The 25,138-nt window shown below is 36.3% G+C and overlaps 3 protein-coding genes across 3 annotated transcripts; all 3 read left to right on the top strand.

Moving 5' to 3' along the window:
* Window positions 1–4,009: 4,009 nt before the first annotated feature.
* Window positions 4,010–8,449, top strand: LOC136815832 (uncharacterized). Its single transcript, XM_067072280.1, has 3 exons — window positions 4,010–7,600; window positions 7,762–8,312; window positions 8,437–8,449. Exons 1-3 carry the CDS (start codon window positions 4,010–4,012, stop codon window positions 8,447–8,449), a joined length of 4,155 nt encoding a protein of 1,384 aa, XP_066928381.1.
* A 16-nt stretch (window positions 8,450–8,465) lies between these two features.
* On the top strand, window positions 8,466–8,984 carry LOC136815831 (uncharacterized). The gene has a single exon (XM_067072279.1). It carries the CDS (start codon window positions 8,466–8,468, stop codon window positions 8,982–8,984), a length of 519 nt encoding a protein of 172 aa, XP_066928380.1.
* Window positions 8,985–9,033: 49 nt separating this feature from the next.
* On the top strand, window positions 9,034–9,966 carry LOC136815830 (uncharacterized). Its single transcript, XM_067072278.1, has one exon. It carries the CDS (start codon window positions 9,034–9,036, stop codon window positions 9,964–9,966), a length of 933 nt encoding a protein of 310 aa, XP_066928379.1.
* Window positions 9,967–25,138: the final 15,172 nt, after the last annotated feature.

The following is a 25,138-nucleotide window of genomic DNA, read 5'->3' as shown; positions in this document are numbered from 1 at the left end:
TAAAAACGTAGTAAAGACATATTTTCATCATTAAAGATTTATCAATGTACATTTTATCTTATAGTGTAGGTGGGTTGTCAGATTTCAATCTTCGTTTGAGTAAATGGGTAGAGCTAAGTTTTCATTGACATTGATTCTATGGGACCTATGACTCTTTGAGCCTCAAACTGTTCTTATTTGGTTCTTATTCTTTGGGGTATTTTGGGTCCTTTTTGCCTTATTTTTATTTTTTACCTCATCTTACCTCGTTTGGACCCTTATTTGATAAAAATTAGACATCCCAGCCTTCAACTTGTTCTTATTTTTTGGGCATTTTAAGCCTCATTGTTTTTATAAAAAGAGTATTAGCTTTTTTATTTTCCCATTTTGTTAATAATAAAAGAGGCGTAGAAAACAGATTTTTACCAAAAAAGATTTTTTTGTTAAGATTATTTAAAAAAGAGACGTAGAAACAGATTTTTATGAAAAAAAGATTATCATTTTTCCCATTTTGTTAAGATTATTTAAAAAAGAGACGTAGAAACAGATTTTTATCAAAAAAAGGTTTATCATTTTTACCACTTGTTAATAATTTTAGAAAAGGTTTGTAGTTTTTATTTAGTTTAGTTTTTTATAAGCAGGTCATTTATGATATAACATTTGTATCAAAATGATTCCTTTTTTTTACAATAAATGGATTTGCTTTAGCCATTTAGAAGTTTTATTGTTTACGTATTTTAGCAATATTCCATACATGTACACATTTATCACCATTATACCCTTGCAAAGATTTATCAAAAGTTATTTACCTTTTAGTCTATCTTCATCGTTATTCGCAATTTTCCTTAAATTTCTTCCCAAATTCATTAGTTGCTTGAAACTGCCCTTTTGTATCTCTAAAGTAAGCAACGTCAAACTTTTGTTTTGGTTTTCATATAGACTATAGACAGAACTTAAAACACACATGTCACGGGAAAAATGAAAATTGAAAACTGGTCCAAAAGCCTAAAATTTGTACTAAATTTCCTAATTTCTAGTCTATTTTCGTCCTAATTTGTCCTATTTTACTAACTAAATGGCAAAAAAATTGGCTTGGAGGCCTGAACGGTTTCCCTAGCCTGTAGGCCACTTGGAGCTTTTTGATAGACTGGATGACGCTGGTAGCCAATTTTTTTGTTAATTTACTTTGCCAGCATAAGTTTTTTGTGCCTACTCAGCTTTTTAAGATAAATCGATAACTTTAAGGATTTTTTAAGAATGTTGTTCAGCTTCAAATTTTGTCTGAAATATGGTTCTGTTGAGAAAGTTTCAAATTCTTGTTTTCCATTTTGGTTTTATGTTTGAAGAAATTTAATCCCTGCAAAACTTAATCTACAAATGGTATTTGCAGGAAAAATCTTATTTTTGAAATGAATTTTATGGCAAATTTAGTTAAATTCACTTTTTTTTTTTTTCAAGTCTTAGAAACAAAAGAATTTTTTAGGGCTCAAATTCGTGACATTTTCAGATCGCGAATCACTTCGATTTATATAATTCTTATAAAAAAACTGTACTTTGTATATCATTAAAAATTATATTTTGATTAAAAAAAAAAACTTGGAAAAACGTCTGGTTTCAAACTAACTGTAGTCAAACCAAACTTTCTATAAGATTTAAGGATTTTTTCTATGTACTGTTCATATTAAACGGTAAATGGTGTACAAATTCATAAATTTCATAAGATTTGACCGCGGTCGCCTCAGTGTGTTACACTGTGACCTAGTAGTGGTACGCTAATCTCGTTTTGCCTTGGCTCATTACTTTGTCTACCATTTACTTTCGGTTTTTTTAACTAGATTACCCAGGTGTTTCTCTTTTTTTTTCGCTGAATGTCTTTTATTCGGAATTGAATAATCGAGACATGAAAAATGACTATATTGTAATCTGTTTTCAATGAATAATCTAAAATGTACTGGAGATGACATTTAGGCGTTAATAATGTACGCGCGTTATGCGTGATGGAAGGCACGAAAATGAAGTTAGCGGCATATACAGTTCAGATTGGAGATACAGATTCAGATTCCAGCCACCGATTCAAAAATTTTTTTACGCGTCTGAATAAAATTGATCACATCTCATTTGGACAGCATCAAATGGACTCCAAAATTAGAGTGGAGATTAGATAAACCCTTCAGTGACAATTTAATAACGATTTTTCCCTAAAACTAGTTTACGGCAACATCATCAAAGTTGACATTTCAAAAAAAATGAAAATTGTATTTTAGGTGTAATGGACAACTTGGATCGAATTCAATGGACTCCAAAAATAGAATGGACATTAGATAAACCCTTTTCTGACATTTTCCAAAAAAAATTGACTTCATATCTCTTTTTCCCTAAAACTAGTTTACGGCAACATCATCAAAGTTGACATTTCCGAAAAAATTGAAAATTGCATTTTAGGTGTAATGGACAACTTGGATCGAATTAAATGGACTCCAAAAATAGAGTGGACATTATATAAACCCTTTTCTAAAATTTTCCAAAAAAAATTGACTTCATACCTCTTTTTCCCTAAAACTAGTTTACGGCAACGTCATCAAAGTTGACATTTCCGAAAAAATTGAAAATTGCATTTTAGGTGTAATGGAAAACTTCGATCGAATTCATTCAATGGACTCCAAAAATAGAGTGGACATTAGATAAACCCTTTTCTGACATTTTCCAAAAAAATTGACTTCATACCTCTTTTTCCCTAAAACAAGTTTACGGCAACGTCATCAAAGTTGACATTTCCGAAAAAATTGAAAATTGTATTTTAGGTGTAATGGACAACTTGGACCGAATTCAATGGACTCCAAAAATAAAGTGGACATTAGATAAACCCTTTTCTGACATTTTCAAAAAAAAATTGACTTCATACCTCTTTTTTCCTAAAACTAGTTTACGGCAACGTCATCAAAGTTGACATTTCCGAAAAAATTGAAAATTGCATTTTAGGTGTAATGGACAACTTGGACCGAATTTAATGGACTCCAAAATTAAAGTGGACAATAGATACACCTTTTTCTGACATTTTCAAAAAAAAATTGACTTCATACCTCTTTTTTCCTAAAAATAGTTTACGGCAACGTCATCAAAGTTGACATTTCCGAAAAAATTGAAAATTGCATTTTAGGTGTAATGGACAACTTGGATCGAAATTCAATGAACTCTATAAATAAAGTGGATATTAGATAAACCCTTTTCTAACATTTTCCAAAAAAAATTGACTTCATACCTCTTTTTTCCTAAAACTAGTTTACGGCAACGTCATCAAAGTTGACATTTCCGAAAAAATTGAAAATTGCATTTTAGGTGTAATGGACAATGTTTTGGCTAATTAATGATGTTGCATTGGGTAATTAGCATTTTAGTGTTATGTGTTGTGCGTATCGTCATGTGTATTGTATCGTGCGTCTTTTGTCTATTTCTAATTAGTTTTTTTACTGTATAGGTTTTTTCCATCGCCTTTTTTTGCACTTCACTTGAGAAACTTGTTGAGATGAGACGTGTCAGAGAAAATCGTTCTCGAATTTATTAACACAGAAATGTTTTGAGTTTCGTTCGAACTTTGAGATATTTTTGGGATTTTTGCATATCGTGCATTTGTTTTGGCATTCAATCGTGAATATATGTGACGAAATTTGTAAGTATAGTTTTGTATTGTACATTTGTATATTTTTGATCTATCGAGATTTATCGAGATTTATCTTAGCTTAAGCTTTCGAGTTTGTATATAGTTCTAAATTAGTTTGTGTTTTTCCTTTTCTAGCTTAAAATATATGTGTCAACCGCATTTATTTCAAAGACTTCGTCTTCGCCAAAACAAACTTTTAAGAAATTTCGCTTATCGTATCCTACCGTGATTTATCGAATCCTTAGTCGTGATTTATCGAATCCTTAGTCGTGATTTACCGAATCCTTAGTCGTGATTTATCGAATCCTCAGTCGTAATTTACCGAATCCTACGTAGACACGTGATTTATCGAATCCTAGTCGTAGTCCAAGTATGGATCTCTCGTTTAACCGTCAACAACAGCTCTCGTTCATCAACAAGTATCTCAGTCGATTAGATCATCTTATAAGTGTCCAGGCTACACGTGAAGAAATCCTTAAGACCGGAAGACAGTTGAGTGACACATTTAGAAAGTTTGCAGCCCAGGAGGAGCTCTTGATTGAGGCAGGGGCTACTGATGGCAAGTTACTTGAAGAATATCAAGAAAGGGTTGAAAATAGATTAGATGGAATGGCCACACATATTACTCAAAGGAATTGGGCCAACAAACGAGAAACGTTATCATTACCAGATCTACCAGACACCCAATTTGTACTTCCAGTCGCATTTTCAACCCCACCATCCTTGAGTCGCTTCGTAACAGCCCCGTCTTTCATCGACACAATTGATCCAAGTCCTGAATTCCACCAGACACCTCCGATTCCATCACACCTAGAAACACCTCTACTGCCTCAAGAGACATCTGCCAAACCTTTTTCTACTGCTTCACAACTTGAAACGAAACCACGCCCATCTCAGCTTTTCTCTCAATATGAAACCTTATTTCGAGACATCCCTCTGGCATCATCACAACATAGCAGCCAAAGTTCAGTCAGTTCATCAGGAAAGACTTCGTCAACAAAGTCAGACAAGCTGAGAGATGTTACCATGAAGAAGGCCAGTGAGATCGCCAAACTAAAACATCAGTTTTTAGAAGACAAATTTAAACTCGATCTTCAAATAATCAAGTCGAACGCCAAACTCGAGAGAGACCAGATAGAGAACGAAGAGGAGGATAGGAAGTCAATCAATTCTCACCACTTTCCCATCAACCACAATCAATCAAAGGAACTTCACACTCGTTATGCTTCATCTCGTGCATCTTCAGTTTCATCCTTTCGCCACTTACTCTTACCCAAGAAACACTCTCCTGAAACCAATATTCATCACACAGCCACTGCCAAAAGTTGTCATCAGAAGCAACCAGACAGTCAGCCATTGGAACAACCATCCATCAAAGCTACAAATAGTCAGCCATTGTCTCATCAACAACCATCGACACAGTTAAAGGCAAGTCACAGACAGGTCGAGCCTTGTGATGCATTTATTGATGAATTGATTGAATATAAAGAGACTGAGATTCCAGTAGACAATACGTTGGCATCTAGGGTGATCCAAGTAGAGTGCGAGTCAAGACACCTGCCACCTATTGAGTTGAAACGATTTGATGGTAGTTCGTTGCAATGGCCAGAATTCATACAGAATTTCAAGTCCAGGATTCATTTGAAAAGTAGTTTTAATGACACTATTAGAATGGAAAGACTACTTAGTGTACTGGACGGACCAGCAAGATCTTCTATTGAATCGATCGGAACCAATTCTATCTTCTACGCGACAGCACTGAAGGCCTTAAAACGTGATTATGGCAACCCTTACGTCATCGCTCATCTCAAGCTGAAAGAAATGTTTGACAGACCTCAAATCACCATAACCGACCATGAAGGATTGAGAAACTTCTACCAACAGTTGAAGACAGCAATGGCATGGTTCGAATCCATTGGCAACAGTAGCTACAACAATCCAGAAACCGTCGCCAAAGCAGTATCTATCATTCCAATACAACACAAGTTCCGATTCTTTAATAGATATGGTAACGATCAACCCAAATTGACTGACCTCTACGTATTTGTCAACTGGCTCGAATGTATCGTCAAAGAGTTGTTCAATCCCATTGCCATGATCATCAGTGATGAAAAAACGTCGAAGTCACCGAAAGACAAAGAAAGTAGAAACCCAAAATTTCGAAACAATTTCGTCGGTAGGCAATTCAAATGCTGGCTGTGCTCCAAAGACCACAAAATATCAAAATGTCCAAAGATCCTCAATGCATCTACAGACGATCGACAGAAAATCGTGAGAGAAAAAGGACTTTGTTTCAACTGTCTCTCTAACAATCATCTCATTAAAGAGTGTCCATCCAAATTTACATGTACCAAGGACGGATGTGGTAAAAAACATCACACTTTGCTTCACAGAGATACAGCCACTACCACTGATACTCCTGGATCAGCAAAAAGTATGCAATGTTCTACTACCAACCAGACCTTCCTTCAAATTGTCCCTGTCGTATTATCAAATGGTAAATACAGCATCAAAACCAATGCAGTCCTCGACTCTGGATCTGATAGTACCTTGATTCGTGCTGATACCGCCGAGGCTCTACACCTATCCGGTAAGAAAGAAACTCTTCGAATGTCGAACGTATTATCAAAGGAGACAAGTCTGCAATCAAAGAGAGTCTGCTTCAATCTTGAATCACACGACAACAAAACCAAAGAGAAACTCGACAACGTTTGGGTAATTGAGAACCTTGACGTACCAGTAAATAGGTACGACATCAATAAAGTGAAAACAGAATTTCAACACCTGAAAGACATTACATTTCCAACACCTCATGATTCAGACGTCACAATCCTCATTGGCGCTGACTTATCATATCTTCTCGTGCAAGAACAATCAGTCACTGGTACAAGAAATCAACCATCGGCAGTCAAGACAAAGCTCGGCTGGATGTTGTTCGGTGGAAAAGCTTTCACTTCGCTAATCGTCACCAGCAATTTTTTGAAGAGATCGAAAGACGAGATTTCCGACAAAATCGAACGTTTTTGGCAGATGGAATCTTACGGTACTCTACCAGACTGGCACAAGAGCAATCTTGCACCTATCGACCAGCGAGCCCTCGAGAAGCTGGAACAGACATCCAAAATCATCGACAATCGTATGGAAGTTGATCTACTTTGGAGAGAAGACCATCCAACAATGCCTTTCAATAGAGATTACGCAATGCAGAGACTCAACTCGTTAGAAAAAAGGCTTGCCAAGGACACAACACTTGCTCGTATGTACGACACTGCTATTCGAGAATTCATCGATCTTGGTCATGCTCGTATTCTAACCGATTCTGAAGTCAAATCTCGATCTGACGTTACCAATTACATACCACATCATGGAGTGACACATCCCAACAAACCTGGAAAAGTTCGTGTCGTATTCGATGCTGCTGCAAAATTCAAAGGGACATCTCTGAATGACAAACTTCTTGCTGGACCAGACCTGCTGAACAGCTTAGTGGCCGTGCTGCATCGTTTTCGAGCTGGTCGCTTTGCAGCATCAGCAGATATTGAGAAAATGTTCAACCAAGTCAAGGTATCACCGAAAGACAGTGACACCTTGAGATTCCTCTATCGCTTTGATCCTGGTGGGGAGGTTAAAGATTGTATATTGTTGTTTCACGTGTTCGGAAAGAAAGATTCACCCTGTATCGCAAATTTCGCTCTCAGGTCGTGTGCTGAGGAGACAGACATCGAAAGCATCCGTGATGAAATCCTCCGTAATTTCTACGTTGACGATTACCTTGGTTCGTTCTACACCATTGAGCAACTCATCTCAGAAGCCACACAACTCAACTGTGTTTTATCAACACGTGGTTTCAACCTTACGAAATGGTCATCAAACGAGATTGAACTGATAAGACATCTGCCAGCCGAAAAGATATCTCCTAAAATTATCGACATCAGCAAGCAAGTTCTCGACAGAAAACACTTGGTCTCCTCTGGGATCCGAATCAAGACTCATTTATCTTCACCGTGAACCTGATTGATTGTGAGCCAACAAAGAGACGAATCCTCTCCCAAATTGGAACCATCTTCGATCCACTTGGATTTCTCACACCAGTCGTCCTAGAATCAAAGCTTATCATCCAACAGCTTTGGAAACGTAAATTCGATTGGGATGAGCCATTACCACTCGACTTGAAAAAGAGATGGTTTGACTGGAAAGCCAAGATCAAACAGCTTGATGGTGTTACAGTGCCAAGATGGTGTGGTTATCAGCCAGAAGTTCATAACGCACCAGAATTACATGTATTCGTTGACGGTTCTGATGACGCTTATGGTGCAGTAGCCTACTTACGTTTCGTAACTCCAGAGTCAGTTCAGTGTTCATTGGTTATGTCGAAATCAAGACTTGCTCCACTCAAAAAGACCAAAACGGAATCAACTACTACGCCAGCATTGGAGTTACAAGGTGCAGTTATTGGAAGTCGCATGAAAACAACCATTCTGAAAGAAACCAAGTTCGAGATCGTATCAACAACATTCTGGGCAGACTCTGAATGCACTCTTAAATGCATCAAGAACGAATCAACAACCTTCTCCAAGTACGTGATGAACAGATTGGATGAAGTTAGAACCAACAGCGACCTTAAAGATTGGCAGTTCATCTCTGGAGACGACAATCCAGCAGATGACTGCACGAGGTACGTATCACCATTTAAACTTACCTCTGCTGGACATCGCTGGTTAATGGACCTCCAATTCTTCATGAAAAAGGAGACATTAGAGCCAACGATGTTCTGGCCCTTCTGTCTTCTACTGTTTCAGCTACGTCGAATGACATCATCACAAACAAGATGACAACAACCAATGAAGTCACAACCAACGACAAGACGAACGAAAGAAGCAACATTATCAAGTGGGATCACTATTCATCTTGGTCGAAGCTCAAACGTCAGGTCGCATGGCTGTTGAAGATCAAACGCAATTTTCGAAAATCAAAGACGCAACCAATCAATTGGAAGATTCTTACATCAAACGAATTAGAAGAAGCTGAGAAGGTCATCATCCAAATCGCACAAAGAGAATCATTCACAGACGAAACAACTGCTATGAAGAGCAAAAAACTTCTTCAACTCAAACCGTTCGTAGATGATGATGGCATCCTTCGTGTTGGTGGTCGTATCAAGCATGCAAAAGTCGACTACACTCGTAAACATCAAATCGTCATCTGCAGCAAACATCCCATCGCGAGAATCCTTACACTGCATTTCCACGAATCAAACTTCCACTGTGGACGTGAAGCAACACTTGCAATCCTTCGAAATCAATTTTGGTTGATATCAGGCAAAAAACTTTGTAAGAACTATAATTAGAAACTGCAGTGCGTGTAAGATCATCCGAGCGACGACAAAATTCCCAATGATGAGCGATATTCCAAAAGAACGTCTGGCAACGAACGAACATCCATTTACGTATTGTGGTGTCGACTACTTTGGCCCGATGATCATCAAACTCAATCGCTACGCTACACGTTCGAACGCAGCAACCGCCAAACGATGGGTATCTCTAATGACATGCCTGACGACAAGGGCTGTCCACCTTGAGCTTGTACACGATCTAACCACTGATTGCTTCCTCCTAGCTTTTCGACGTTTCATAGCTAGAAGAGGCAAACCAAAGAAGATGATCAGCGATAATGGTACGAATTTCGTTGGAGCGATCAACGTTTTGAATGATCACAAGCTTTTGAATTCCCTCTCGAATTGGTCGATCGAATGGAAATTATTACCACCTGCTTCTCCATGGATGGGAGGCATATACGAATCCATGGTTAAAATTGCCAAAAAGTGTTTGAAAACGGTTATTACTGAGAAATTGTTTGACGAAGAATGCTTAAGAACATTCCTTGTGGAGGTCGAATCTTTCATGAACAGTCGCCCACTCACCTCAACAACTGATGACCCAGATGATATTGACGTCATCACACCAAGTCATTTTTTAACCGGTCAGGTATCCGTTCCTGAAGAGATTGTACCGGAATATGAGTTAAGAGTTAGAAAAAAGTGGCGAAAAGTGCAGGCTGCAACCTCGAAATTTTGGCAGCTTTGGTTGAGTAATTATCTACCTCAACTTACGAAACGTCTCAAGTGGTTCGAAAACACCCGCACGTTACGTGTAAATGACGTCGTTGTTTATATTGATAATACGGTCGAGAGACAGAAATGGCCGATTGGAAGAATAATGAAAACATTTCCAGGAAACGATGGTATCGTGAGAAAAGTAGTTTTAAAAACAAAAAACGGCGTCCACACACGCCCGGCGGCTAAATGTTACTTATTGGAAGGTGCCGATTAAGAACGGTCCCAAATTCTGCCGGGGAGTGTTTTGGCTAATTAATGATGTTGCATTGGGTAATTAGCATTTTAGTGTTATGTGTTGTGCGTATCGTCATGTGTATTGTATCGTGCGTCTTTTGTCTATTTCTAATTAGTTTTTTTACTGTATAGGTTTTTTCCATCGCCTTTTTTTGCACTTCACTTGAGAAACTTGTTGAGATGAGACGTGTCAGAGAAAATCGTTCTCGAATTTATTAACACAGAAATGTTTTGAGTTTCGTTCGAACTTTGAGATATTTTTGGGATTTTTGCATATCGTGCATTTGTTTTGGCATTCAATCGTGAATATATGTGACGAAATTTGTAAGTATAGTTTTGTATTGTACATTTGTATATTTTTGATCTATCGAGATTTATCGAGATTTATCTTAGCTTAAGCTTTCGAGTTTGTATATAGTTCTAAATTAGTTTGTGTTTTTCCTTTTCTAGCTTAAAATATATGTGTCAACCGCATTTATTTCAAAGACTTCGTCTTCGCCAAAACAGACAACTTGGATCGAATTTAATGGACTCCAAAATTAGAGTGGACATTAGATACACCCTTTTCTGACATTTTCCAAAAAAAATTTACTTCATACCTCTTTTTTCCTAAAACTAGTTTACGGCAACGTCATCAAAGTTGACATTTCCGAAAAAATTGAAAATTGCATTTTAGGTGTAATGGACAACTTGGATCGAATTCAATGGACTCCATAAATAGAGTGGACATTAGATAAACCCTTTTCTGACATTTTCCAAAAAAAATTGACTTCATACCTCTTTTTCCCTAAAACAAGTTTACGGCAACGTCATCAAAGTTGACATTTCCGAAAAAATTGAAAATTGCATTTTAGGTGTAATGGACAACTTGGATCGAATTTAATGGACTCCAAAATTAGAGTGGACATTAGATACACCCTTTTCTGACATTTTCCAAAAAAAATTTACTTCATACCTCTTTTTTCCTAAAACTAGTTTACGGCAACGTCATCAAAGTTGACATTTCCGAAAAAATAAAAAATTGCATTTTAGGTGTAATGGAGAACTTGGATCGAATTCAATGGACTCCAAAAATAAAGTGGACATTAGATAAACACTTTTGTGACATTTTCCAAAAGAAATTGACTTCAAGAGCAGCCAACGACGGATATTTCTCAAATGTCTGTACTATTTTTCCAGGAGAGAGATTTTAGGGAGAAAATCCAGGAACAATTTGCTTAGCGAACAGACATGAAAATCTAGGAGGATGTGAATTTTATCAAAAGGACAAGCACCAAATTCATTAAAATATCTGTTCAGAAAATCCAGGAGCGTTTGAAAAAAGAACACATCAAATTTTCCAGCAGAACTCTGTTGTGTTAGCAAAATCCAGGAGTAATCATGAAAAAGAACACATATATTTTTCCAGTAAGAACATTTTGGCAAACAAAAACAGAACAAAATTACTTTTTTCCAGGATCAATTTGTATAAAACACATGCATTTATCCAGGAGCCCGAATTTCCTCATCGAACAGATATTTTTTCCAGGAGCTAAAATTTTCTCATATAACAGATGTACTTTTCCAGGAACCAAAAGTCAAAATAACAGATGGTTTTTTCCAGCCCTGGGAACGCTTCTGAACAGTTATTTTGTGTTTTCTAGCCGTTGGCTGCTCTTGTTGACTTCATACCTCTTTTTCCCTAAAACTAGTTTACGGCAACGTCACGAAAGTTGACATTTCCGAAAAAACTGAAAATTAGTTATCATCATATGGGCAATTGGGTTGGCCAACTGAGGTAATTTTCTTTTTACTAAAATATGATATAAACGTTTTTTACATAATAATCTTAACTATCTTCTGTTTGGTCTATGGTCCTCCTTTTCTGTCCTTTCAATAAAATTGATTTCAATAGGTATTTTATCGAGATCTCGAAAAACGGCACCGAGCTGGCTTTTCTTGCCACTGAAACGTACAAGTTTCAAGTGTCCCATATTCTTTTTCTTTAAAGTTTCCAGATAAATTTCAGCGACCCTCTTTCTGCTGACAGATTTGAATTCTGTTGCTGCTATAGAAATGCTCCGACATTTCAGGGCTTCTGCTTCTTTGAAAATATCATTCGCTAGATTTTTAAAATCGTTTTCATTCTCACCAGCTGTAAAAGGAAAAGGAATATAATTCGAAGAATTTATTCTTGATAATAACGAAAGAAATGATCTGAAAATAACGATTAAACGATATTAGGGGATGTAGGGTTTTGTACGGAAGCCGAGAAGGGACAACCAAAATCTTTTTCAAAAACCCAAAATCTTTTTCAAAAACCCAAAATCTTTTTCGAAAACCCAAAATCTTTTTCAAAAACCCAAAATCTTTTTCGAAAACCCAAAATCTTTTTCAAAAACCCAAAATCTTTTTTAAAAACCCAAAATCTTTTTTAAAAACCCAAAATCTTTTTTAAAAACCCAAAATCTTTTTCAAAAACCCGAAACCTCTTTTCGAATCCGAAACCTAATTTTTCAAATCCGAAACCTCTTTTCGAATACGAAACCTCTTTTCGAATCCGAAACCTACTTTTTCAAATCCGAAACCTCTTTTCGAATCCGAAACCTACTTTTTCAAATCCGAAACCTACTTCTTCAAATCGAAAGCGAAATCGCTTGATAAATCAAAACAAACAAAAATGGCTGACAGGACGCTGCAGGACATAGAGTATTGCCACTCTTGCAGGAGTATTGTTTTACCATCGTATGTCTTCTGCAAACAATGTGGGGTGCCCACAAGAAAAGAAGAATGTACTTTGACAGATTTTGAGTCACACAGAAAAAGAAAATTAGCGAAGACAAGACCACCATCCACTAAAAAAACTAAACCACCTTATTATGCAGCTTCCACTAGCACTAGCACTAGTCCAGACGGTACTAATCGAACGCTTCGATTACGGAAGTAATCGAAGATAATCGAAGTAATCGAATGATTATTTATCGATTACTGCTTTCGATGACAGGTAATCGAACGCATTCGATTACAAAAATCGAATGCATTCGATCACTGAAATTTCGTAAATTGGGTGAGTATTCGATTACCCGTTCGATTACTTTTCAATGACCCTTCGATGACGTTCGATAACCCTTCGATGACTTCGATGACTTCGATAACCCTTCGATGACTTCGATAACCCTTCGATGACGTTCGAAAACCCTTCGATGACTTCGATAGCGCTTCGATGACGCTCGATAACCCTTCAATGACTTTGATTATTGCAAATTATTCGATTATCTTCGACAGTCAGACAAATCCTTGCATTTTGCACGGGGTGTGCATTTGCACCGGGTTTTCCCGACCCTGTGCAAATGAGCTAGAACGCGTCAGGCAAATACGTCAATTTCAACTTTAAAGTGAAAACGGGGGAAAATGAAGATGAACGGGGCTTTCATTTTTTTCTTTACGAGATTCTTCATTCGTTAATAAAGAATTGTGTCCATTGAAAAAAGATTCCACCCATTCAATCTTTTTTAATCAAGCAAAATATTTTTGGTAAATTTGAGTATTTCTAAACGCCCGCGTCTAGGTCACGCGATTTCGCTACTCAAAAAATTTGCACACGGAACCCGCCCTTACCGGCTTTCTTTATGATGCGAACGGCCTTGAGGATCGTTAAAATGCGATTTTCGTATTTGCGTTAGGTCGATATAGAATACTATTCAGTGATACCTAACACTCCTAAAAATACACCCCTGCATCAGAATCATATCCATATTTTCTTCCCAAACATTAGACTTAGCTTCACTGCTAACAAAAACGACTGATCCGATTATTTCAATACTTTGTTGAAAGTTCAAGCTCAAATAAAGTTTTTACTTTTCTTTTTATTCAGGAGAAATGGATCAAATGAAGCGGAGACGATTTGTCAATATCACAATCATTACGGGCTGCTTTCACTAAACTCAAGAGACAGCGTAAGTTACATTGTTGTATGTATGAAACAACTATCTCATCTAGATCTATGTTGAAATCTAGATCGATTTTTGTGCTTCCCATCAATTAGTGTGTGTTACTTGTTACCGTAACTTCGGCAGTTTATCCACAGACTTTTGAGCGACAATCACTTTTTCTAGTTTCAAGCTTAACAAAATCTACCGTACCACGGATCTTCCACAGTCATAACTTCAATTTTCATTCTTTATTTAGTGTGCCGCCACCAATGTTACCGATTGTTACCATTATGAGCTGTTCAGGGAGAGCGTGTTGCTCGAGAGTCGTGAAGAAGAAAATATGAACCATCTTTTTTATTAAAGTTAACAATTTATAAAATAATATACGTTACGAAATAAATACAACATTAAAAAAAGTGGCCAAAAATAAAAATGAGGCCATTGATCATTGCAATCAAATTAATAGAATATAGACTGTAACTTCGTTGGTCTTTCTTTTCTTTATGGGCGTTGTTTTCATTCTCTCACGCACATACACCACTGTCTCTGTGCCACCCCGGTGGAGCTTTTTCCTTCAGTGTGGATGAAAATTTCTATCTAATCGTAGTGTCCAGACGATTTTTGGCTAAGTTTTCTAGTGGGGCGGGGGGCTCCACCGGATCTCTGACACAAGGGTATTCTCCAGAGGGTTTCCATCATATTCTCGCCCTCGCCAATGAATGGGTATCATTATGATATTACTACAACGTTGGAAAATGTGGAAAATACACGTCTCACCTGGATATGATCGCAATTGTGTTCCCATAAAAAATGAAAACTGAAATAAAAAAGAAAAAGAAGAAACGGCGAGAGAAGAATTGTTGTAATTCATCCCATCTTGACCACTGGAGAACTAAAAATAAGTATGGAGTGGCGGGATCGGGATTCTGAAACACCGTTATTTCACAATACCCGCATTCTAAGTTTCGTATGTTCCGCATTCGAAAATCGAAAGTATGGCCGCGCGGATAAACTCCTTCGCTACAGTCTCACGCCAGCATAAGAAGGAACGATTCTTGTTTTCCAAATCAAAATACAAAGACAATAAAGAAGGATTACCTGGTATATCCTATTGAATTTGATTCATCTTCTTGATATTGATTCTAAACAAAAAGAATGGTGCTAATTGATTGTGAAACCATTGCAAAATCTTAAATTTTATAATTTTCCACCCCGTGCAAATGCACAGAGTTCCAAAAACCCAGTGTATTTGCACCGGGTTTTAGCGCTACTTTCGATTTCGACCCGTTGCAAATGCAACGTAGCGGACTCCGTGCAAATGCAAGGATATTTGCCTGACTGTTTGACGACCCTTCGACAATCTTTTTTATGCTACATTCAACTGTACCGTATTACTTCGAACAAACGCCCGCGGCGTCTATTTAACTTTTTCGATTTTAGGAGGAGCGTTTATTCAAAGGGGGCGTTTATTCGAAGTAATACGGTGTATACCGTCGTTTTACATATTTCCTTTCAGTTTCCCACACTAAGAAGAAGATTCCTGTGAAAGACCAGAACTCCGGGTAGTTAAAAAAACGAGCTTCGAAAAATTATTAACCCTACCCAGCAGGCTCTTCTCCCGTGTGCACAGTACAATGTACGGCCTGGTTCGATTAAACTTTGCTGTTGAAATAAACGAGGGAATAAAGAGATCGAAGCCTTCGATGACTAGTCGAAGTAATCGAATGGTAATCGAAGTAATCTAATAAATCTTACAAACCGATAGTAATCGAATTAATCGAAGAGTAATCGAATTAATCGAAGAGTCATCGAAGGGTCATCGAACATTCATCGAACGGTAATCGAAGAAGATGCAGATATTCTGAGGCTGGTGAGTATTCGATTATTTCAAAATTTCGGCGTAATCGATAAGTCATCATTCGATGACGTTCGATTATATTCGATTATTATCGATTACAATCGAACGTTCGGAACATTCGATTAGTACCGTCTGGACTAGTACATTGACTTCCTCAAAGGATGTTTCAGTAAACGTTGGATTTGCTAGTTATGAAGAATCTATTGGCACATTAAAACCACGTAGAGGAAGAATGTCTGTTACAATCAAAGATTCATGTAATGCAATTGACTTAAAATATGCAGCCATCGACAAATACAGTAAACATGATCAGAACTTTTGTGGATTAGAGGATTATGTCTTGCTCTACCCTGATTTCACCCGTGTTTTTTCGTTGCGAGGGTCCAGGAAGCCTTTTACCGTAAAAGACTACAAAGTAGAGCTAAACCAACCTTATTCAAAGTGTATCTTTTTGCTTTGTCTTAAAACTGATTTTGATCATGTATTTAACAATTTGAAAAAGGATAATACCGAAAGTGAGAGATCCTCCGAAAGTGATTCAGAAAATCAACCTTGCAAAAATGATAAAATAAACAATAATGATCATTACGTACCACCTCCTGAACCAATTTATCAAGAACTTTTGCCAAATGTGGAGGAACATCATTACTATGTCCCTGATGATGATGCTAATCCTCCTGATGCCAGTGGAGATGTATCTCGATTGATGCCAAATGTGGAAATCAAAACAACTACAGACAAACGTTCTACAGCTAACAACACAACAGCAGAAACACAAGCTTTACCGACAATTATCAATCTTGAAGAAACTCTGCCATATGTCGACTCTTACGAAAGTAAAAGAGAAACAATTTTGAATTTGCTCAAATCATCAGAAGAGTTGTTTACTTTAACTATCAGGAGGAGAAAGATATATCTTGACACAATGCAAAAACTCAAAATACACTGGGCAGAAAACATCAAGCCTTTTAAAGTTAAGTTTATTGGTGATTCTGAAGAAGCTGATGGAAGTGGTGTTTTGAGAGAGTTTTTTTCCTTGTTTTTTGATGACGCAAGAAACCACATTCTTGCTACTGGTAGTTCCGATAATTGCACCTTCCTTCACATTACAGAGAAGATGAAGTCGAAGGAATATCATTATTTTGGAAATTTGATAAGCTTGGCTTTGATAAATGGTTTTGCTGGTCCAAGATACTTTTTGCCTGGAATAGCATGTAGATTGTTAAATGTTGAGTTTATACTACCAAACTACACGGATATTCCTTACTTTGAAGTGGCAGCAAAACTGGAAGCCTTAGTAAATTGTGAGAACGAAGAAGCTTTTCAGAATCTAATTGAAAATTTCACAGAAAGGTTTGCTGCTGGAGTTACAAAACCGAAAGTTCAATTTGCTGAGAAGAATGATTTCATAAAGGACATATCTTTTCATTTTTGTATGTCTACATGTAGTGAAGAAACAGAGCAAGTAGCTGATGGTATGCAAATCTTTGGATTCAGAACAGTAATGCAGCAGCATCTTGAAAATAGCTTCAATGAGCTTATTCGCCCAGTAAAACAGTCCACTGAAGACTTACTCGAGGTATACAAGGAGAAGAAATACAGTGAAGACATTGAAAGGAAAACTGTGGAGGAAGACATTGTTTATAATTTCACAAATTTTGTTGAGAGTTTTCATCATGTTAAACAGTACAAAAGAAAAGTTTATTCGATTGAGGATGCCAAAGAAGTAGATAAAATCATCACATTTCCAGATGTCTTTAGATTCTGTTCAGGATCCAAATTTGTTCTTGACTCAATGAAAGGGAAAGGAACTATTAAATTTGTTTATCCTTCAAGTGAAAAGGATAAAGCGAGACACATCGAGGCATATACATGTGCCCTGATGATTGTTATTCCAGTCAATCAGAGATATATTGACAGTCAAACATTTATAGAGAGCTTCTGCGAGGATATTTTATCTTCTCCAGGCTTTGGTAAACGATAACTTTTATTTTCTAGGCTTCATTTAAAAAATATGTAGACATTTTTGTTGGAAATTTTCTTTTGATTTATTGCTAGCTGATTAGTTAAAACTTATAGTTTTTTATTTCTCTAGTTCAGAAAATGAATAGGGTAATTGTTTTATAAAGTCTGTTCCAAAAAAATGGCAGTCCGTACTTTTTTAAACATTGCTCTTAAGGGGAAAAATATATAATGTAAAAAAGTAATTCTTTGTTGGAAAGATAATTTTGAGCAACTTGATACAAGATTTTTAGAAATTCCAGAAAATTCATAGTTATAGCCCCTTGCTTTAGGTCCATTTCGAGAATTTTTAGAATTTTTCGAGAGCTTTTGATCCAAAAGAGATTTTCGAGATCTTCAGTTTTTCATCTTCATTTGTACAAATTTTTAGAGAATTTTGAAAAGCTTACATAAAGCCGCAAATAAAGTTATCTTTCCAACAAGGTATTACTTTTAGCTATACCTTTCCCCCTCAAGAGGAATGTTTGAAAACGTACAGACTGCCAATCTTTTTGGAACAGACTTTAGAATAGCCAAGTAAATGAAGGTTTTGTTATGATTGTACTACAGTCTATATGAATTTTCATTATCAATATTCTACATACAACTTCACTCGAATGCTTATAAGTTGGCACCTGTTGAGCTTATTCCAAATTTTGGAAAACTTTTACAAATTTAAGGTTGCATTTTTTTATCATCCTCAATTTGCTTGAAATTAGTATACCTTTGCATATACTAGATTTACTTTTTGCTTCATTATGTTTTATACTTGGTTTGGATATTTCCTAGAAACGAAAGTTTTACATGGGAGCTGTTTTATTTCTGTTTTGGCCGAAGTATCCCATAAAAAATACCACCTTCGACTCTTTTTAGAAAGTGTCATCTCTTCCCTCTTTTTTATATAAATCCAGAATTTGTCATACAAACAATTAATCTTTTGATAGGAAATATTAGTGAACAACAATCTGAACAAATGCATTTTAAGTGATGATCAAAAACATTTTTGTTATTCATAAACGACCGCTTAATTGGATTGTATGAGGTAGAGAGAAGCTTTTGTAAAACGAACGACTGTCTTTGTCACTTTTTATACAAACAAAATTATATTTCTCCAAGATGCGAAGAAGGTAATTTTTATAGGACACTCTGCAGGTATTTCATATTGCTTTACAGTTTTGTTGATATATGGTCATTAGCTTTTAGATCTAATCCATAGAAACGTCTTTTTGTTTAATTTTCACCAGGAATCAATTTATCGAAATAAGAAGAGCTTGTATCAGTATCTTTTTGTCAGTCTATTTTTAAGATAGGTATCTAAATCTGAAAGCACTATTAGAGGAATCAAATTTTAATTGTAGCTGAATAATGATTCAAACTTTTCTTGGTAACATTCGATTTACTTTTATTCCAAACTTTAAAGAAATCCTTTTGTGTAAAATATATGCATACTTTATACAGAAAGTGTTAGAAAGCGTTTATTATTGTCAAATACATCTGTTTAGCATCTTGCCAATTTGCAGGTGGATAGGGTAAATTTTCTGTCTCGATTACATAGTTAAAATAATCTTCAAGTTCTACATCCATGGTATTCATTATCTCTCTTCCTTCTGAAATAATATCCCTTTGGGCTAACAAATTTTCCACCCTTTCATTTATCAATTCATTCCCCTGATTTTCGTATCCTGAAATGGTTGGAGCATGAAATAAAATATCTGGTATCCCTGGCACGGTATCATTTCTAGTTTGTCCCCTTATGTAATGTGAATTCCACTCTAACGTCAGCCTGTCCAATTCGATCTGTAAAAATTCTGAAAAAACAAACCAAACACACTCTTTATGTACGTAATTTGCCAAAACCAACGACTCTCTTTCGACCAATTCTTTAAAAAAGTCGATGACCCATGCCATGTACATTCTCTTGAGGTGTGACCAATAATTTTCAATTCGTTGATTAGCCACTGAAGAACCGTATGAATGAGATTTTACATTATGTGTAAGAAAACATTGGCAATCTGCCATGATACCATTTTCATTTCCAAGATCAGTTCTTAGTTTCGCCGGAGTAACTCCTAATTTGATTACAGTTTGTAAAAAAAGACTTCCCGGAACAAGGGGATCATTGTTAGATTTCACGACTTTTATCCAGAGGATTCTTCTTGAAAACCCATCAATACATCCATGGATTGGTAAACCATAGGGCTTTAATTTATCGTATCCATCTACATGCCAACAATGATTCGGACCAAGCGATGAATAATTTCGTCTATTAAGTCTTCTTGCCCTCCGTTGTTCAGTACCCTCTGGGTCAATATCTCTCAACAGTGTCATGACTAGATCCCTCTTAACGAGGCCCCCCCAGTCGACCCTCAATTCACGTATTCACGCAAAATTTTTTGCCAATTCACGTATTCACGCGCGAAAAAAAACATTTTCACGTTCACGCGCTGATTTTGCTTTTAATTCTTTTGTTAAACGATTGTGACCTTATTGGGCTAAACTTGACCTTTTTATGGGCAACATATAGTTTTCTGCAGTTTTTTGACCTTATTCTCGACAGCGTCGACCTTTTAAGACCTCTTACAATTATTGGAGCTTTGATAGGGCAATGTTTAAGGTCTGTCTATCACGTCTATCACGCCAAAGTTACAAAAAACTACCTCTCTGGCGTACGGTGGTATAAACTTTGCCTGAATTTGCTTTTTAAGGGAGGTAAGTGCAAAGTTAAGCCTTAGCTTTAAGGTTTCCCCCCGAATTTTCTTCGTCGCAGGCCCTAAATATATTTTATTTTGAGAATAAATTTAAATCGAGGTTTGGCCCAAATTCATGGTCTGGAAAGTCGCGAGCTTCAAATAGGTGGTACAACCAGAGGACACAAATTCCAAAGTTTGACCCCTTGACTCATTGAATAAAAGCTGTGGAAAGGAAAAAGCGAGCGAAGCGAGCGCGAAAATTTTTTGACAACTTTCACTCTTTCATTGCTGAGAAAACGGCCTGAACACACTATATTGTTACCCTAATATGCCTTGTTTGGTCAAACAATTCATTCAGAATCTTTGATTATTTTCAACACTGACCATTTACTGGTACAAATCTGGTACGGCGAGTGACGTACCTGCCTTACACAGTGCGGCGTCACAAGAGTTTTTTTCTGAATGTTCGATGATGCAATCATATAAAATTTTTCAGAACTATCTACCTACTTTTGTAAATTATCGAAGAATCAAATACCCTTCACTACTGTCTCCAAGTTCATGAGGTATCATTTTGTGTACTGCATTTAGTAACAATATAAGCGATTACAGAAAGACGACCATCATTAGCGCCGACGAAGAAAATTTTCTCATTTAGACTTTTTTGTTTTGGCTCAAAACACTTTCGCTGGATGCAATATTTGCATCACAAAATAAGGAAAAATAAGGAAAAAATATTTGTTTCTGTTTCAATTTTTGATTATTTTGAATAACTTTACAATGGCAATAGGTCAATATGATGATATCAAGGATTATGCGAGCGAAGCGAGGAAGAAAATTTTACATATTTAGGTTTATATGGTTTATTCAGTTTTGTTTTAGACAATAATTTGCTTCTCACGTTCACGCTCAAAATCTCGATTCACGAATTCACGCTGGTAAAATCTTATTTTCACGTTCACGCGGATATCTCAATTCACGTATTCACGCGTTGAAAAAGTCCAATTCACGTATTCACGACAGAAAAAATGGTCATTCACGCGTCACGCCAGCCCCTGGGGGAGCCCCCTTAACTCTTATCCCATAACTGACTTTTAGTCTATTCCAAAGTGCACGATAACCCTTTATACAGCCAGGACCCCTTATTTCATTTTCAATAATTCGGCACAATGCCTCAACTGAAATGTTTCTTGTTCGTTTTTTCAAGCCATAGATTTTTAAACGTCTTTTCAATGTTCTCAGACTCATGCCAATTCCATGATAAATTCTCAAAAAAACAACTATGTAGTCATATTTGTAATGCTTATTAAAATAATGTTCTATAATAGCCCGCTCATCAGTCAATTCAGGTACAACAGGGGTGTTTTCAGTGGCGAAGGTCACTCCACAATTAGTACAAAAGAAGGAATCTTCCTCAGCAGCAGTCCCGCACTGAGTGCAATAAACCATTTTCAAACTCCCATTGATAAGGTCACGACAACGCGGTTTGAATAAAAAATCAATTTTATTTAAAACATTTCGGGGTTTTTTATAAAAAGATTTCGATTTTTTTTAAAAGATTTCGGGTTTTTTTATAAAAAGATTTCGATTTTTTTAAAAAAGATTTCGAGTTTAAAAAAAAAAGATTTCGGGTTTTTTTATAAAAAGATTTCGGGTTTTTAAAAAAGATTTTGGGTTTCTTACAAAAATTCGGGTTGTCCCTTCTCGGCTTCCATAGTTTTGTATACATAATGTACTTAAAAGGCCCTTTAAAGAACCATACCTTAAGGTGTGCATTTTCCTGTATTTTTTTATTGTTGAAAATAAATGGAATAGCCTTGGCCAAAACCATAAAACGTAAGTTACTTACCAACAACGCAAAACAAAAACTTTGATGGACATTTACCAGAAGACAAATGAATGGAACGAATTGAATTGTTGGGAATGAGACTCTCCGTGGTCACCGCAATACCCAAAGCCGTTTTCCATGAAACAAAACCAGATTAAAAAGATTAATTTTCAGATTTCAGATCATTTGAAAAATTGATCGAGTATAGTTGTAGTGTTTTTTGTTTTACTTTGCGCACTTTGTTGACCAATTACTTCAACACCCCTTCAACACCTGAAGGATAGTCCTCAGCACCCTTAACATTATAAACAAGAAGCCGGAGCGGCGTGACGGTCCAGCTGACGTGGCAATAACCGAATGTCGTTCGTACCGGGTTCCTTAAGTGACGCAAAAAAATTTCCTTCCCATCCTCTACTCTGAGCTTCTATGCTTTGACACTTTCTTTGTATTGCTAATTTTTGAACGTTTTTGATGCATTTCCCGAAATTTCGAAACTTATGCCGCTGACGGAATTCGAACCCACTATATGCAAAGCACCTATGATTAAAACGCCAGCGCCTTAACCACTCAGCCATCGAGTCACAAATGCATTAAGGAGTTCAAAGTTCCTTATAAACATGGTATTTACTCCAAACTCTACCCGGGAGCTAAAACCCTAACCAGGGGTTAACTCCCATCCCCAACCCTAGCCCTTACCCTACCTGAAACAACCCTTTAATCTAATCGAGAAATTTGACTCTACTACCAATTCAATCCAAAACATAGGTCAAACATCGCGCGGGTCGGCGGGGCAAAAATTCTAGATCGGTGGTTGGTTTAGCCTGGACTTGTTAATTTATTGCGCGTACAGGCCCCGACGAAGACAAAATCTTTTCGATCAGTTGCTTTTTAAAGGTCCATTCTGCTGCGCACTGGACCAAAAAGAGTTTTAAATTCCTTGAAAGTTCTAGAGCAATTAGAAAACCTTACCAGATTTATTGGATCCATTGTACAATCAGTTTTGATAACTATAGCATCCATTTCCTGGTGGAAAATATTTTCAAGTGACGCTTGAATAGAAAGAGGATAATAATGTTACAACCTAATCTTTCATTTTTATGAAATTGTCCAGAGAATTATGCTTAAATTTGTGCAAAGTTTTGAAATAAATACAGGAATGTTCGGAAATGCTCAAATTCACCCCGCTGTCCAGCGTCAAAATCTCCTAGAATAAATCTTTTTATAGAAAAAATAAAATAAATATCCACTAATTCCTGATACAATTTTTTAATTGACTAAAGCAGGTGTATAATTTGATTATACTGACGGTTCATGGTTCAAAATGAAGGAGTATTTCAAGAAGAGAGGAAACTTATCTACATTGGATAATGATGTCATCGTTAATTTTGAATGACGCACGTACATATGTATTTTGCTAAAATGATAATGGAAGAATTTATTACCGACTAACTTTTGAGGAAACTAATTATCGCTTTTTTCACGTTTTTTTGCCAAAACTGCGAACATTTGAACCTGCCAAAATATTTGCGAACTCATCCATCGAAAATTATTTCCCGCGAAAAATTAAAGAAAATGCTCTCAAAAGTGATTTAGCATTTAGCAATTTAGCAAAACGCTAATGATCTTTTTAACTAGATGTTTAGTTCACTTTACTAACAACTTTACTGTGTCAGAAGACAATTGAGTGAAACTTGAACAAAAATCTTTCTAATATCATTTTGAAGATATTACAAAATTCGATTTTTTTCTTCGACCATGAAAATTAGTTTCTGCAAAAGTTCCCTTAAGTTAGAAAGATCACGCACAAATCTCAAAACAAAAGGAAAACCTATCCACCACCCAATTTTATACAGATTTATCCGTCTACTTAGAATCTTGGCATCTATTTAAACCGGTTCCCATTTAGGACAGAGTAGAAATCTTTCTGCGTTGAAGGCTTTAAAAAAAATCTTTATATGAGTTTGAGTTTACCTGGGCAAGAATATCTACATGGAAAGTGGTCGGAACCTCGATTCCGTAAACTAGTTTTAGGGAAAAAGAGGTATGAAGTCAATTTTTTTTGGAAAATGTCAGAAAAGGGTGTATCTAATGTCCACTCTAATTTTGGAGTCCATTAACTTCGATCCAAGTTGTCCATTACACCTAAAATACAATTTTCAATTTTTTCGGAAATGTCAACTTTGATGACGTTGCCGTAAACTTGTTTTAGGGAAAAAGAGGTATGAAGTCAATTTTTTTTTGGAAAATGTCAGAAAAAGGTTTATCTAATGTCCACTCTATTTTTGGAGTCCATTGAATTCGATCCAAGTTGTCCATTACACCTAAAATGCAATTTTCAATTTTTTCGGAAATGTCAACTTTGATGACGTTGCCGTAAACTAGTTTTAGGGAAAAAGAAGTATGAAGTCAATTTTTTTTGGAAAATGTCAGAAAAGGGTTTATCTAATGTCCACTCTAATTTTGGAGTCCATTCGATGTTGTCCGAATGAGATGATCGATTTTATTCGGACGTGTAAAAAATTTTTTGAATCGGTGGCTGGAATCTGAATTTGCATCTTGAATCTGAACTGTATCTGCCGCTAACTTCATTTTGGTATGGAAGGCGGTCGTTTTAGTGTGGTTTACATCCACACTGTGACCTAGTATAAAGCGTGCTTTAGCTGAGAAAGTGTGCCGTTGTTAAGTAGGGAATCCTACTAGGTCATGTGACATTACAATAGAATTTCAGCAAAACTAAAGCCAATTTCAAATTAGCTGGCAGTGTTTTTTCAAACCTCAATAACTTTTGATAGAATTTGACTTATAATTAGTGGTTTTGTGCTCGTTAAAATCCGGAGTGGAATATCATAAAAAAGAAAAAAAAT

Source organism: Clytia hemisphaerica, unplaced genomic scaffold (assembly GCF_902728285.1).
Source record: "Clytia hemisphaerica strain Z4C2 unplaced genomic scaffold, Clytia hemisphaerica genome assembly, whole genome shotgun sequence".
NCBI classification, from domain to species: Eukaryota; Metazoa; Cnidaria; class Hydrozoa; order Leptothecata; family Clytiidae; genus Clytia; species Clytia hemisphaerica.
Note: the sequence above shows the minus strand (reverse complement) of the source record. Positions and strands in the feature narration are given on the sequence as shown.